At 44.7% G+C, this 17,333-nt stretch overlaps 1 protein-coding gene across 2 annotated transcripts in view; it reads right to left on the bottom strand.

Moving 5' to 3' along the window:
* The window catches only part of Zmat3 (zinc finger matrin-type 3), a 28,758-nt gene that overhangs the window by 9,397 nt on the left and 2,028 nt on the right, over positions 1-17,333 (bottom strand). For both annotated transcript variants that reach the window (XM_059265327.1, XM_059265326.1), the window contains exon 2: positions 14,789-15,115. In XM_059265327.1, coding sequence (XP_059121310.1) covers positions 14,789-15,058 — 270 coding nt within the window. In that variant the 5' untranslated portion in view covers positions 15,059-15,115. The remainder of the gene's footprint in view (positions 1-14,788; positions 15,116-17,333) is intronic.

The following is a 17,333-nucleotide window of genomic DNA, read 5'->3' on the forward strand; positions in this document are numbered from 1 at the left end:
GTAGACGGTCGTGTTGGAACATGCCTTTTATCCCAGCACTGAGGTAGCAGAGGCAAGTGGATCTCTGTGAGTTCAAGGCCAGCCTTGTCTATATAGTGAATTCCAAGCCAACCAAGGCTACATAGTGAGGGCCTATCTCAAAAACCAACCAAACAAACAAAAGAGACATGGTGTTACACGCCTGTAATTCGACTAGTTGGGAGGCTGAGGAAAGAGGTCTCACAAGTTCCAGGCCTGCCTGGGTAACAGGAGTGTCGGAACACAGTCCAAGAATGGAGTCATGGGAGGGGAATTCTGAGCGCTTGTGAGAAAACCCCAAGAAAAGAAGATGAGTCTTGTGACTTCAGTTCCTTCAAAACACAGAACTGTTCTTGGAATGTGTTTTTGTGCCCCTCCCAGGTGTGGTGGATGGAGTGAGTTGACTTCAGCTGCTGTTATTCACCTGCCTCTATGAAAAACACGTTTTTGCCACATGCAGTTTATCCTCTGACTGTACATTTCACTCAATGACCCTTCCTAACCCTCAGAGGATAAGTTGTCTGATTCTCTAAATAAAGTTGGCTATTGCATGAGATGTTTGTCTGCCTCACGTTTAGGCTCTGCTCTCCCAGGTTCATGGCGCCAATGAGAGCAGTAAACACAGGAGTATCTCAAAACTAAGAATTGAGAAGGGGTTAGGGGCATAGCTCAGTGGTAAGAGCACAGGCCTCACAAGAACAAAGTCCTGGTCCCATCCCCAACACCACCCCTTCCCATCAACACTATCTGGCAAGCCCCACTGTAATTAACAGTCTCTGCAGACAAGAATCATCAGTAACGAAGCAAAAGTGTGATGAGAAATAAAAACACACATGTGGTCTCAAAATGGTCTCCACATGATCCTTAGTCAACAGATAAACAGTGTCTTTTCCAAGGAGATCCTTGTAGGCACCACCTTAATTGAGAGATAATTAACACCATGAGAACCACTCATGACTCATGCAGCAGGAAGGACCCACAGCATCGTGTCTGTAGTACTACAGCCAAAAAACACAGAACCTGAACTCAGGTAAACAAGGCAAGATCTGGAACCCTCTACAAAACACTTCTTCAAAAACTGTAAGACCATTAAAGAAGACAAAGAGGAAGAAGAGGAGGTGGTGGAGGACTGGACTGTCCAAGTTAAAGAAAACATTAAAATTACACGTCAGTTTTCATTCAGGGTTGGACACCAGAGGCAGGAGGGACTATGCGTAGACAGCAGGGGAAACAGAAACAGTTGAGCGCAGAGCGCACAAGGTTTCCATCAGCATTGGCTCTTTGGTTTGCTTTGGTTGCGTTTGTTGCTGCTTCTGCAGGCTAGGTAGCTCAGGCTGGCTTGGAACTCACTGTGAAGCCAAGGTGAACACATGACCACCCTGTCTCCACCTCCCAAGTGCTAGGCTTATCTACATGCCACACACCCCGCAGAGTATTTGTTTCTCAGTGTTGATAACTGTACTTTTATGTAGACTATTTACTTGGGCAAACTGGATGAAGCATAAGTCTACAGGTCTAACATGACTCAAACTAAAAATAGTAGTAATGTTTTCCAAAGCCATAAGAAAGTGCCATAACAGGGGACAATCATCCACTTGGAGAATCCATGACACATTTTAAAATGCTTGTAATTATGAACGCCCTGGTAAAATGCCCAGCTGCCATGCTTCGTCTGCCTGGATGGGACTCATCTCTTCCTCTGGTCTACCTATGCTCAACCTGCTACCACCTCAGTCCTTAGTCACCAACCAGGTGATGGATGTCACTCACTGTATCACAATACCCGTGTGCCAAAAACCTCATTTCACTTAATGATGGCACCACGGTATAAGCACTACAATGCTGGCATTCATGTACAACAGAGAGAAACTGGTAAGCACTCACTTGAAGTGAAAAAGGAAAAATTCTCAACTAGACAAGGAAAGAAAAACAATGTTCCAGGGTGGCTTGTGTCCATGCTGAGCGCAGATTTATCCATGAATTGTGAAGGAAGGAAAGTGTTGTGGAATATTAATTTAAGGTGTGTTACAGTCATTTATGCTGTAGAACATTTGTTTAATGATGCAAAGATGTGTTGCATTATTTTATGTTGCATTTGTTTAACTCTGTGAAGCTGTGTTACTCTGCCTGTCTAAAACACCTGATTGGTTTAATAAAGCCAGGCAGGAGAAAGGATTGGCGGGGCTGCCAGGCAGAGAGAATAAATAGGAGGAGACACCTGGGGATGAAAGAGAGGATCAAGGAGTCAGAAAAGAAGGGGCCAGCCACCCAGCTGCTACACAACCAGACACGGAATAAGAAGGAAAGAAAAGATATACAGAGATAGAAAAAGGTAAAAGCCCAGAGGCAAAAGGTAGATGGGTAAGTTAAGAAAAGTTGGCTAGAAACAAGCCAAGCTAAGGCCAGGCATTTATAAGAAAGAATAAGCCTCTGTGTATTTACTTGGGACCTGGGTGACAGGCTCCCCAAAGAGCCAAAGAGTAAGAGTAAAAAAATAATCGCCGGGCGGTGGTGGCGCACGCCTTTAATCCCAGCACTCGGGAGGCAGAGCCAGGAGGATCTCTGTGAGTTCGAGGCCAGCCTGGGCTACCAAGTGAGTTCCAGGAAAGGCGCAAAGCTACACAGAGAAACCCTGTCTCAAAAAACCAAAATAAATAAATAAATAAATAAAATAATCATCAACGAGGAAGTCCATGCTAGAACCACTGCCACCCTCAAACTACAGAAGTTACAGTCATGTGCACACATGTGTAGTTAAACTTGTGAATGCATGTGTAGGAAAACATGATACATATAAAGTGGTACCATCTACAGTACCTGGCAACCCTGGAGGAGGGTCACAGAATGGTAGCCCCAGGGATAAACAGAGATACTGCATAAAAATAACAGTCAAAAATCCAAAATATATAAAGTATTTATCAGTACATCACTATATTTTAATAAATTGGGTGGGGGGCGCAAGAAGAAAGCCATCAGTCAAAGGAAAGGGATTATAAGGTTTCCAGAAAGGGGGAGGGAGGAAAGAGGATATATTTTTAAAAAATTGAACTATCTCCAAAGCTAAGACAATGGATGAAAATAGATAGAAAGGATCTACTAGTGCTGTCCAGAACAAATTTTAAAGACCCAGACCCAGACACGTCCATCAATGTGAAATTTCAGACTCAACAAATAAAAAGAAAAGCCTAAAACCTTACAGGAGTTTGACAGAAAAGGGCCCCCACAGGGAGTGGCACTATTAGGGAGTGTGGCCTTGTTGGAGGTGTGTGTCACTGTGGGGGTGGACTTTGAGGTCTCTTTTGCTCAAGCTTCCCTCAGTGTGACTGTCAGTCAACTTCCTGTTGCCTGTAAGATGTAGCACACTCAGCTCCAGCACCATGTCTGCCTGCACACTACCATGCTCTCTGCCATGATGATAATGGACTGAACCTCTGCTGGGGGATGTCTTTCCGTATGCTGTGAATATGTGTTACTCCCATTGGTTAATAAACAAAGCTGCATTGGCCTATGGCAGAGCAGAATGGAGCCAGGTGGGAAATCAAAGAGAGAGAGAGAAGAAAGGCAGAGTCCAAAGAGATGCTGCAAGCCATCACCAGGAGAAGCAAGATGTGAGAGAACAGGTAATGCCACGAAGCCACGTGGCAAAACATGATTAACAGGAATGGGTTGAGTTAAGTTGTAAGAGCTAGCTAGCAAAATGCCTGAGCCATAGACCAAACAGTTTGTAATTATTACTAAGCCTCTGAGTGATTATTTTATAAGCTGCTGTGGGCCAGGAGGGACACAGGAAAACTTCCAGCTACAAACCTCTGAAACTGCAAGCAAGCCTCCCCCAGTTAAATGTTTTCTTTTATAAGAGTTGCCGTGGTCGTGGTGTCTCTTCACAGCAAAAGAACCGTGACTAAGACAAAGGGGAAACCAAAGGAGAGAAAATTAAAGCAGGTCACCTACAAAGGAATAAAACCTGGAGGAAGGTTTCTCCTCAATATTAGACGAGTCTAAACAATGGGAAACGAGCTTTAATTCTCAACCCAGAGCTAAGCTATGTTTCCAATACGAAACAAAATGCAGACACTTTTTTGAAATATAAGAGCTGAGAAATCTTTACTTCCTGTTACTCCCTCATATTATTTAAAAGTAGGGTTTGTTGGTGTCTTAGTTAGGGTTTCTATTACTATGATAAAACACTAAGACCAAAAGCAACTTAAAAAAGGAAGCACTTACTTCATCTTATAGCTTATAGTCCATCACTGAGGAAGTCAGCAAGAACGGAGGCAGAAGCCATGGAGGGATGCTGCACACTGGCTTGCTCCCCAGGACTTGCTCAGCCTGCTTTCTCATACCATTCAAGACCAGCTGCCCAGGTATAGCACTGCACCCAGTGGGCTGGGCCCTTGCACATAAATCATTCATCAAGAAAAATGCCCCCCTACAGCCTCGCCTACAGACAGTTATAGAGGCATTTTCTCATTCGAGGCCCTTTTCCCACATGACTCAAGCTTGAGTCAAGGTAACATAAAATGAATGAACACAGTGAGGATACACAGTTATGTTTGTTCTCTCTTCCTTGGACACTGTGACTATATTATACTCTGAATAAACAAAATGGGGGTGGGGAACAAGAAAAAAGAAAATAATATTTAGAAAATAGTTGGCCAAGGAACAGTTGACAGGTATGGAGCAATCCAGAGGACAAAAGAGTAAAAAAATGGCTAAGATAGAGATGTACATTAAAAAAGGAGCGTTCTCTGAGATAATGTGGGTGGGAGTGTGTGGAGGGGGCTATAACACACATGATATCAGAGAAAGAAGGAAAGAAAAGCAACTAAAAACTCCAGGAAATAGGAAAGGCTACACAAGGAATCAGGATCCAAATGTGAAACAACCCATACAAATCACAAGAGCAAACCAGTGGGCCTCACGCAATGATTAAAAACAGGAAAAAGACTGAAGAGGTAATACAGGGAGGAAAGAGGGTGAAGGATTTCTTTAGGGCATATGATTCTTCTTCCTGCTCTCAAGAAACCTAATAGAAAGTCAAGGGAAAATGACACAATTTCAAGTTTATAATCCACATATGGATCAAAATAAAGAAGACATCCTTGTGAGCGATTTCGATGCTATCCACGTGAACACCCGAGTACCTGGGGTCCGACCTAGGTGGAAATAGAAGGAAACAGCTGCACTGGACAGTGTTTCTCCACTCACAAGGAGGCCAAGGCCCAAGGTCAGTCTTCAACAGCTGGAACCAACCTGTAAACAGAGCGCGGAACACTTATTTTGATAACAGACTAGACAAAATTATAACCAATCTTCCTAGTGTAAACCATAAAACTGCGGCCAATCCAAGCTGAGAGCTAGAAAAAAGGAAAAGACACAGACGGTGTGGAAAATGTCAGCAAGCATCCCACTTTGTCATCACAGTAAGGTCCTTGTTCCACAGACATGACTTTGAGGAAAAAGATATCTTCTTAAATTGTTTGAGAGGGAAAGTGTTACCAGTACCAAATGTCACCAAGATGTTAAGAGAGACTCAACCAGATTTGGCCTGCAAAGTCACTGGTGACCCCAAAGGGACCAGGAAATATGGTGGAAGGGGGGGCAGGGCAGAAAGAATTTAACAGCCGGAGAGCGGGAAGGAGAGCTATGAAATGCTGCCTTCTGAACATGCACTCAGGAACTTAGAGCAGCTGTAGAAGACTTACACCAGATCAAGCCAGGTAACATCCCAGCACGGATGTGGTGGGATTCATGAGTTCCCACCTGCAGCTGAGAAGCTCTTGGCAGCTGAGAGCTTCTGGTGGGGCGGAGTCATTTTTCTTCAGATGTGTGGACTCTATGAAGTCGTCCATGCCCAGTGGACATGCATTTTGGGCCCCATACCCAAACACATCATCAGACTCAGGAGCTCATTTTTTTTAAAAGGAAAAAAAAAAGAGGACATGAAGTTGGGAGCGGCAAGGAAGGAGGAGCTGGAGGAAGGAACGGGAGGTAAATATAATCAAAATACATTGTGTATACAGATCTGAAAGCTCAATGAATGAATAAAATAGTATGTGTTAAAAATAATGAGCTGGCCATCGTGGCACACGCCTCTAATCCCATCCCTTGGGAGGCAGAGGCAGGTGAATCTCTGGGAGTTAAAAACCAGCCTGGTCTACAGTGTGAGCTCCAAGACAGACAGAGCAACAAAGTGAGACGCTGTCTTAAAAAAACCAAAGTAAATAAATATTAAAAAATACAAATAATGGTGAGAAGTAAAAAGAAAAAAGGCATGAAGGTGGGAGAGGGATTGTTGAGACGGGACAGGGGAGTTGGCGGGGAAACTTGGGGTAGCTATGACCAAGATACATTGTATATGTGTGAAATTTTTGAAGAATAAATAATAATTTTTCTTAAAAAGAAAAAAGTAAAGGGAAGGTTGCTGTTGGTATTTCAATATATTCAGAAGAGACCTAGCCTATTTTATTTTTTTATAATCTGAAAGTAAAGAGACGGGGAAAGCTGGCAAAATCCAGAGCACAGGATGGAGAGTCCAACTGGTCCCGAGCAAGGATGTCTCTCTGAAGGGGGAAATGAGAAGCGGATGGACTCAGCTGGAGAGGCAGCAGGCTGCCAGGATCCAGATAATAACTGGATAAAGAGAGCTGCTGTCCCCTAACAGAGCCAAAACAAGGACTGGAAGCCCTTGCCATCTGGTGATCCAGACAGCAGAACAAGAGAACCAGCAAGGGTTCCTCCTCAGGTAAACGGACCAAGCTCACAGACTTCCAGTGAAATAAAAATCACATTTGTACCTAAGGATCATTTTCTATGACCTCATCTATTGGTTGAATTATTCTTATGAGGATCCTTTAAGATACTCAGGATGTAGGACCTGTAGGTACTCTTGTAATTCAGCTGCTGGGGAGACTGAGGCAGGACAACTGTGAGTTCAAATCCAACTGGGCAACTTGGTGAGATCTTGTCTCAAAATCAAAGGTTTAAAAGGCTGGGGATGTAGCTCAGTAGTAAAGTACTTGCCTAACATGTTCAGGGCACTAGGTTTAATTGCCAGAGCTGCCCAAGCAAACAGATAAACTGGTGTCTAGATGTAGGACAGCATCTTTGGAGAAAGACTAGGAGATGAAGTTTTATTTACTCATACAAGGTCCTAGTCACTATGACAGCAGCTGCAATAGTAAGACCACTGCATTTCTTCACTTAGTATAGCCTTCTAAAGCAACAAAATGAAATACGGTTCTGCCACATTTGTGCTGGTTGGGTTTTGTCGACTTGACACAACCTAGACATATCTGAGAAGAAGGGATCTTAATTAAACAAACTTCCTTAACTAAGATGGACCTTCAGGCAAGTCTATGGGGCATTTTCTTGACTAACAATTGATGAGGAAGGGACCAACCCACTGGGGCAATGCCAACAGAGGGCAGTTGGTCCTGGGTATATATAAAAGCAAACTGAGCAAGCCAAGAGGAGGAAGACAATAAGCAACATTCTTCCATGTCCTCTGCATCAGTTCCTGCCTTAAGTTCCTGCTCTGACTTCCCTCAGTGACAGATGTGACCTGAGAGTTGTAAGGTGAAATATCACCCTCCAACTTAGTTTTGGTCATGGTGTTTTATCACAGCAATGGAAACCTAACTAAGACACAAACTGGTATCAAGAGTGGGGTATTGCTGTGACAGGCCTGACTATGTTGTTCTGGGGAGGACTGTGGAAGGACTTTTATGGGAACTTAGAAGCTAATGCTGATGTGAGCGCAGAGGATGGAGGCCTGGCTTGTGAAGTTCAGAGGGAACCATCTCTATCAGGAACATTCATTGTTCTGACTTAAGAATCTGCAGCTCTGGTCAGCTGAAACTGAAGAATTCAGCTGTGATTAACAAGAGACCAGAACCACTAATTGGTCAGCAGGGGCTGAAAAATCAGCTGTGATTAAGAAGAGACTGGCACCACTGAGGTGAAAAGTCTTCGGGGGAGTGTTTCCTCAGAGTCCGCACACACAAGCTGTAGTCTAGAGCGGGCCAAGGCTGTACCTCGCACTGGCAGCCTAACTTGGTAATGTGTAAGTTTCTCAAGTGGTACTGGTCTTGATGGCATGTAGGGGTCACGGGGAGCAGCTGAGGCTTGGCACTGTGAGAAGTGAGGAGAGGCTACTGGTGAAGGTGAAGCCTCAGTTGTAGCAGAAGCCCCAGGACTGAAGGGTCATGAAGAGAAGCTGAGGTGTGTCACCATGTGGCAGAGTCAAAGGCTCTGAAGAGAGCCCAGGACAGGCTTTTTGTGAAGGTGTGGTCAATCTCCAGTGGAAATACCAGCACTTTGGAGACTCCAGTGCCATGGGAGGACCACAGCAGCAGCTGTGGAGTGGAGCCCGCCTGAGCCTGTGAGACAAGCCGTATGTGCTGTGGACGGCAGAGCCCGAGACCGGCAGCTGCTCAGGCCTCTGGAGCCCAGAAGACCATGAGTCCCAGATGTCGGACCCAGAGCTTCATGCTGTCAGACTTCGATCTTGCTTTGATTTTAAATGTTAACTGTGCCCTGGTTCTTTCCTCTGTGAGTAGGAAAGTATTTAACTTTTTTTTTTTCCTATTTTACAGGAACCCAAAGCTCTGAGGCCCATCTCAGAAAGTCTTTAGGTATTTTAGAGGGACTTTGAACTTTTAAGAGATGTTGAATTTAAAAAAAAAAAAATGGACTTTTAAAGTATTGAAGTACTTTAAAGACTGAGGGACTTTTCACATTACACTATGTTTAAATTATAACATTCATATGAGATTGTGGGGATGAATAAGAAAGGACAGGTTATGGTTTAATAAGTGATGTATGTTAAATGACAAGTGGTCAGTTGTGCTGGTTTTTTGTCAACTTGACACAACCTTGACTATCTGGGAAGAGGGAATCTCAACTGAGAAAATGCCTTCAGAAGACTGGCCTGTAGAGAAGTCTGTAGTGCATTTTCTTGATTCATGATTGACAGAAGGGCCCACCCCACTGAGGGAGGTACCACCCTTTGCAGATGATCCTGGGGTGTAGAAGGTATAAGAAAGCAAACCAAGGGGTTGGGGATTTAGCTCAGTGGTAGAACACTTGCCTAGCAAGCGCAAGGCCCTGGGTTCGGTCCTCAGCTCTGACAAAAAAAAAAAAAAAAAAAAAAAAAAAAAAAAAAAAAAAACAACCAAAAATAAAGAAAAAAAAAAAGAAAGCAAACCAAGCAAGCCATGAGGATGGAGCCAATAAACAGCATTCTTCCATGGTCTCTGCTTCAGTTCTCACTTTTTCCCTCAGTGACGGAGTGTAACCCAAAAGTGGTAAGCTGAAATAAACCTTCTCCTACCCGTCTTTGGTCCTGGTGTTTTATCACAGCAATAGAAACATTAAACCAAAACATTCTAAACAACAGGAACCCATCTCAATGAATCAGAACTTACTAACATAAAATATTCAATTCTCACACTCCTGCAAGGAAAAATAATGTCTTGTGTTTTACAGATGTTGACTAGGGAAAGGTTTTCTGGTCTAAAGCAATAATCAGGATTCCAGCCCAGATCTGTAGCAATTCCTAAGTGCCTAGACCACTTAGGAAAATGCACAAACCACCCCAAACCCAAAGAGTATTCTGACCATTCCTAGTTCATTTGGGTAAGAAAACTTTGAAAACATAAAAATGAGCTGAGGGCTAGAGAGCTGGTTCAGCAGTTGAGAGTGTTGCTCTTGTAGAGGACCCAGGTGTGGTTCCCAGCACCCACACAGTGACTCACACTCATCAGTAACTCCAGTCCCAGGGGAGCCTGCATCCTCTCTGACCTCAGCAGGCACTAGGCAAACACGTAGTACACAAGTATACATGTAGTCAGAGCACACATACACATAAAATAATAAAGTTAATTTGTAATTAAAAAATAAACTGAGATTAGAAACACTGACATCCATGCAATCCTGGACGGTTGATGTTAAACTGTGTCTAAATCTGTGGACTACTGTAATGGAACCAAAATCCTGCCGGCTGAGAGTGAATAGGAAGTAAAGGCCTTTATGGTCCAATCATACCAGGCCAAACTCTGAAAACAGCAGAGGGAAGAGGAAAGGGAAAGTTGCCGCTATTTTAATATATACGGGAAGATCCAACCGCTGCGTGTGTACATTCCTGAATAAGCAGAAGCCAGTTGATGCAAAGTGTCTTCCTCTATTGCTCTCCACCGTCTTGTTGTCTGAGGTTGGATCTCTTGCTGAACCTGGAGCTCGCCCTTTTGGCTAGACTGGCTGGGCATCAAGTCCCTGGCATCCTCCATCCCCACTCTTTCGGCCCCCAAGGGCTGGCTGGAGTTCCAGGTGAGAGTCACACCCAACGTCTATGTGGGGGCCTGGGATCGGAACTCTGAGCTGGCACAGAACTTTCCCACTCTGCCGTCTCCCCAGCCCACATTCTGTTTATCATCAGAGGTCTAAAACCACTCAGCTTCTCTCAGCAGCGCAGCTAACATGACGCTCATCAGATACCAAGCACCATCTGCCTTGATGATAAACTTCAGAAAAGTGCTCCATGTAACTAGTTCTTGTTCACGTGACTATGCAAATAAATTTCTAACTTTCAAGGTGGACACTTAGTAAACTTTATTCATGTAATTTGCTTTTTTTTTTAAAGTGGCTCAGCAGATAAAGTCTGATAACCTGAGTTCGACCCCATCCACACACATACATACGTAAATATAAAAATATTTTCTGTTACTCTCCTTCTCAAAGCAGCTCTTCCTCTGGGTATTTATGCTGATGAAATCCTATTATATTTCTTCATGCCAGGCTTGCACTAAGTAATCTGAGCATGCAGATAAATTTCAATGAAACGAAAACTCATTTATCTTCCAAAAATTTGATTTTAAATTAAGTTATAACCAAAGCCATAATTTTAAAACTGAAAAATTAGATAGCCTCATTAAAAAATAAATGACTCAGCTGAGGCTGCTTCGAAGCTAAACGACGGGGCTAAACAGCCTGGGGTATAAACCATCTGTGATGACCACCCAAGGCTCGAGAAGGCAGCCCCTGATTGGGAGCCTCAAGATGTCAGGAGAAATGGAGATGAGGCTGAGGGAGTGTTTACAGAGCGATCGCCACTGTATCCTGAGCACTGGAATGTGATACAGTCGAACTCCAGGTAACAATGGCTGTTTACCACACTGAGCAATATGAAACTTCGATTTCAACGGCATCAGCTCACTAAAGAGGGTTAGGTAATTCAGGGAGTGAATTGTGCATTCACACAGGGCCTTTCCACTTACAAGCATGTGACTGAAATAACAGATGTATGCCCATGATATCACCCTGAAATAACAATTATAAGGCAGGTTTTTCATCTTGAAATAAAGCTTTACATCTGCCAGCTCCTTTCACTGTAAACCGTTGGTTTTGCCAGTCTGCACTCGCTGCTCCTCAGCCTCAAGTGCTTAGCGGGTCCTCACTCACTGGTGTCACCCCTGCCTCGAATAGCTTTCTTTTATCACCACCCATTGAGACCTACTCACTGATCCATCTTTCAGTCTGACATTTTTGTTTTATGAGAACATGGTCTCAAGTACCCCAGGCTGCTCTGGAGTTCCTGGCTACTGTGTAGCAAGAATGCCTTAAACTGTAGCTCCTTCTGTCTCCACCTCCCAAGAGCTAGAATTCCAGGTGCCACCATTGCTGGCTCCAGGCTAACACTGCAATGGCTTCCTTCCATGGTGGGTCACGTTCTCCGTTCCACATGCTCACGCTCTGATTACTTATTCACTCTCGTGCTGACTACTTCTCTCACAGAAATCCAAATCTCAGGCACCAGAGAGATGGCTCCGTCAATAAAGCTTTTGGTGCATGAGCAGGAGGACCTGAGTTCGGATCCCTGACATACACATTTAGTTTCTGTTGGCTTGTTTTGAGACAGGATCTCACTAAATAGCTCTGGCTAGTCTAGAACTTGCTGTGTAGACCAGGCTAGCCCTAAGGAGGAAGAGAGACAGGCAACTCCCTAGAGTGCCTAGCCAAATTAGGGAGCTCTGAGTATGGTAAGAGACCCCATCTCAGAAAACATGGTGGATAATGATTGAAGATGACACCCAACATGGACCTCTGCCCTCCAAATACAGTCACACACGTGCACCCACATACAGGAACATGTAAAAACACATGCAACATGCAAGAGGTTCTATCACTGTGTAGACACAAGAGTCACAAAAGCAACCCAAGGTAGAAGGATAACCCACACAAACACATTAAAGCCACACATTGCCTCATTTTCCCTAAAAGGTAATAACTATGAAAAGGCAAAAAGCAGGTGTATACCCAATAAAAATCTAGGAAGGGCTTCAGAGAGCTAAAAATCTTAACTATCCAACTCATCCTTGACTTTTGCAAGTGACTCTTTACGGAAAACGAAGTATCTCACAGGAATAAAGGCAGAGGTGAGCTACATTTATGTCTGTTTGAGAAGGGTCATCATAACAGATGCCACCTGAACAGAAGACAGGAAAAGCAGCCCCCAGTATCTGCCATCTCGCGGGGAGCAGCACACAGGGATGAGAGATGGGACTACAGAAGAAAATAGGAAAGAAACACAGAAGCCTTGATTACCCAAGGCTGTGCTAAGATCTGCTGCAATGAATTCCGCCCCGCTGCTGGCAGCGGACAGAGCTGAACAAGGCAGAGCAACAGACCTTTGCTTCCCAAGGAAATGTTTCTAAGGCAAGATGCAGTGCTCAATTACCCATCTTTAGGATCAAAACAAAATTAAGTAAACAAAAACCTTAAAGTGGAGAAAAGTGTGGGGAGCTGATGAACTCCTGAGTGAGTATGTCTTACTGACATGAGCAAAGCTATGTCAAGGACCCAGTGCCTCAGACTCCGAGGAATGGCAAGGCCTGCCTCAGATCAGAAGGCCTTCCTAGTCCTCTGAATGTGAGCACTAGTGTTTGCAGGGTGTGCAGAAATAATCACCACAATGATGACTGCACCCTGAGACTGCTCTCCTATGGAGTCCCCCTCCAGGGGTAGCTAACCTGCCTCCGCCTTGTTCCCGCTCTAACGCTGAGTTTCCTGGCCACTGCATTCTCGTGCATTCCCATCAGAGAATCTGCCCACTGGAGCCCAACTTTTCTAAACAGCGTCCGTCTTTTCTCCACTCTCTGTCACCTCAGTGAGGTCCACCTGAAGGCAGTGAAGGTCGCCACAGAAAAGTACAGTTTCAGGCGAGAAAAAATACTGTATAGCTAACAGCTTTCTGCCATGTGGTCTCAGCAGGGATAAAAACTAAATCAACAGTGGTCCAGGAGATAACCTCCATTCGAAGGTTTCTGTTTTCAGGTCTCTTTTCTCCAAAAAGGAAAAACATCAATTTGTATACAGACAAGAGTATAAAATAAAAAGAAATGCTGGAGGAGAGAGATGGCTCCCCAGGTAAGAGTGTTTGCAGTTCTTGCAGAGGACTGGCGGTTGCTTCCCAGCACCCATATCAGATGGCTCATAACACCTGCAGTTCCACCTTCAAGGAAACACTCTCCTCTTCTGGCTGCTGCAGACACCAACAAGCACATGTGTAAACACACAGCACACACACACAAACACATACCTAAGACTAAAATAAAAATTTCAAAACAAACCCTACATCCTCTCCTAGTTCCCCATTTATTCTTAGGCAATGACACCCTTTATAATGGCCTTTTCCACAAGCTATTCTACAGAGATAAAATGATTTAAACCTTAATATTCAGTATCAGTTCACTCAGATGACTAAAAGAAACTAAGGTGTGTTTTTGATGAAGTTAAGACTCAGTAACTGAGTACCATACTATTCTCTTATAAAATAATCATATTTTTATAATGATTGTATTTGCCTGTATTTGCCTCAGCTATAATAGGACCCATAGAAAAAGTCTGAAGTGAAAAAAGTGTAAGAGTTGTGTGGCAGGTGGCCTTGATGCAAGTTGTACAAACCTGAGAACAATTTTACACTGAACTAATATAGTACATTTCTCCTTGGAACCACGGGCAGAACCCACGGTGTGAAACATGGTGCCCTATTCTCTACCTCTTCTGAGTTTCCCAGTCTCAACTGGTCATACCTGGATAGGTAACTTGTGGCCACACAGTGCCCAAAATGTTCACCCCATTGACAGCTCCTCCACCCAACACCCAAAATGCTCACCCACTGACACCATCTAACCAACCAGCCCCCCACCTCCAACCAAAATGCACACCCAACTGACACCATCTGTGGTGATTTGAACGCTCAAAGGGAGTGGCGCTATTAAGAGGTGTGGCCTTGTTGGAGTAGGTGTGGCTCTGTTGGAGGAAGTGTGTCACTGCGGACAGGCTTTGAGGTCTCAGATGCTCAAGCCAGTCCCAGTGTGGCACTCTCTTCCTGCTTCCTGCTAATCCAGATAGAACTCTCAACTACCTCTCCAGCACCATATCTACCAGCAAGCTACATGCTTCCCACCATGACAAGAATGGACTAAACTCTGAACTGTAAGCCACCCTCAGTTAAATGTTTTCCTTTATAAAACTTGCCATGGTCATGGTTTCTCTTCACAGCAATAGAAACCTAAGACATCATCTAACAAAACAGCACCCAAAATGCTCACCCACTTCATGACCTAACCAACCAAAACCCAAAACACTTACCCAACTAACACCATTTAATCAAACAGCACCGGGAAAGTTCACCCCACTGACACCATCTAACCAAACAGCGCCCAGAAAGCTCACCCCACTGCCAGCTGCTTTTCTTTCCTTCTCTTACCTGATAGTGTGCCTGGGCTTGCTGAGCAGAGTTCAAGGTGACATTGCAGAGTTTGCAGAAGAGGGGCTTACACAGCTCCTCCAGGGCAGAGTCTGGCTCCCCTCCCTTAGCTAACTCCTCTTCCCCTGCCAGAGGCAAGGATGTCTCCTGCCCAAAAGGCTTCTGTGGTGGAAGCTGCAAGGTCCTTGTGGACCTGGCAGCCACTGACATAGGAGGAGAGGTCGAGGGCCGCTTAGGTGGAGGAAGCCCTGCCTGCTGCAAGAGAATCATCAGGCAGGAAAGCCACAGGCATAATCCAGTGGGTGAGGAGGGATGGAGTCTTCAAACCTAAAGCAGCCAGGGAAGAAAATGAAAAATGAGATCTCAGCAATATGACCTGAAAAGGACACCCAAGTCTTTCTCCTCTCTAACCCCGCCTTTGGGGGCATCTCTCCTTAACCTTAGCCTAGCAGACTTTCCCTGTCTGGTTATCCCCACTGACATAAGGTTATCCTCTGAGAATAGCTCAGAGATTTGCATTTATTTTGCTTGGCTCGGTTCCAAACGCCATCCCTCTGGCCATGGGCATTAGCAGCATTGCATCCACATCCAATTAAGTTGAAAAGTCACGTGGCTGGAATTCGACATCAAAGGTCATCCGAACCCCTTCCCTCCGGAGTGCTGAAACACTCTTGATGGTAACATGCATCACCAGAAAAACAAACAAACAAACAAATAAAGAAGCCAAAAAGAAAACCCACCCTGCCCCATAAGAAACTCTTCCCACCCAAAGGATGTCCAAGAGTAGAAAAGATTATCACCTCTGAGAATCTCTTTTCTTTTTTTTTCTTTTAGGCATTTTTGTCTTATTTGTTTTTACCATGTGTGACTATGTGTGTGCACCACGGCACAAGCTCTTCCTCCACCTGTACACACACGTGTACCTAAGGGGCGCAGCAAGCACTTTACCACTGAGCCACATCACCAGCCACCAGTTTTTAAAGACAGGGTCTCACGTAGCCCAGGATGGTCTCACATAGCCCAGGATGGCCTCAAATTTGCTATGCTGAGAACTTTAACTCTTGACCTTCCTGTCCTGTCCCCACCTCCCAAGTGCCGGAATGACAGTCCTGTGCTGCCACACCCAGCCACAAGCAGAGCTTAAGGCATTTCTACAACTAGTTGAAAGGTGGGTGAGATGTAGGAAGAGCGCCGCACTCCGTCTCCTCTTGAGCAGCCAACAACAGCTAAGCTCTGCACGGTGGAGTTGACAGCCTGTGGACCTCCGATGGCAGTGTGCTGTTTTGCTTTTGTTTTTAAGTTGAATTAGTTGTCAATATTTAAAAATCAAAAGCTTCACAGAATCTAGCAATGAAGGATAATCTGGCAACACTACACCCACGTCCTCCATTGCACACAACCACCTGTTTGGTGCCAACAACATCATCCTCCATACCCAGGCTAGCCTTGGGGGTGAGGAGGGCCTCAGCCCTACTCAGGGCATTTCGTAAAGGCAATCTATTTTATGTATTTACTCCATACAGCCTTAGACTATACTCCTGAGGCCCTTGTAAAATCAAAGTATCTCTCAAAGTATCATCCAATCAAGATAAAGCATCCAGATTGAAAAATGTCCAACCAAGTAATGGACCACACTGTCCTAAGCCCTATGGTGACTTATAGGCCATTTGTATCACTCCCCTTTCTTACTAAATAAAGATATACACAGTGATGGTTATAATTTCATTTGTCAATTTGACAGGATTTGGAATTACCTAGAAAAGACATCTCAATGAGAGGTGACCCAGATTAGGATGGCTGTGGGCATGCCTAAAGGGATTTTCTTAATTAGGTTGAGCTGGGAAGACCCATCCTAAAAGTGGGTAGTACCACTGCATGGTTCAGGATGGCATCAAAAGGAGAGAGAACTGAACACTCACATTGCTCTCCTGACTGTGGGCCCCATGAGACTGCCCCCGCATGATAGTGTGACCAGCTGCCTCAGGCTCCTGCTGCCTAGGCTATACCACTATGGTAACTATGCCTTAAACTGTAAGACAAAATAAATAAACCCTTTCTCCCTTAAGTGGCTTTTGTCAGGGTATTTTATATTGGCAACAAAAAAGAAACCAAGGCACTCTCTGAAAGGTTTCCATACCTGATACTGGGTTTCTCCACTGACTCAATAAATCAGATCAGGCTGAATTAAAAGTCCAGGTTTAATGAGCAAAGCACCCTCCTCCCCCTGGGTGATCCTGGGGGGAGGGGAGGAAGGAGCAGGAGAAAAATCATATGGCAGGTCTAGGGACCCTGTCTTAAATACCCTGTGGGCTTGGTCTTGAGACTCTCTGTGGCAGAGCTGACCCTTGGTGGGCTTTCTGAAGAGCAAGGTCTGGAATGGGAGGTGTGGGGCCGGAGCAGAGATTCCCAACACTCTCTATTCTGTTTTCTTCAGAAAATACCCACTATGACCCACTCCCTCTTCAACTTTCCCTGATTCCTCCTGCTCCCCAATCAGATGGCATCTTTTAGTTCTGACCACCACAGGAAAGACCCTTCGAGTTTT

This window comes from Peromyscus eremicus, chromosome 6 (genome assembly GCF_949786415.1).
Source record: "Peromyscus eremicus chromosome 6, PerEre_H2_v1, whole genome shotgun sequence".
Lineage (NCBI taxonomy): Eukaryota > Metazoa > Chordata > Mammalia > Rodentia > Cricetidae > Peromyscus > Peromyscus eremicus.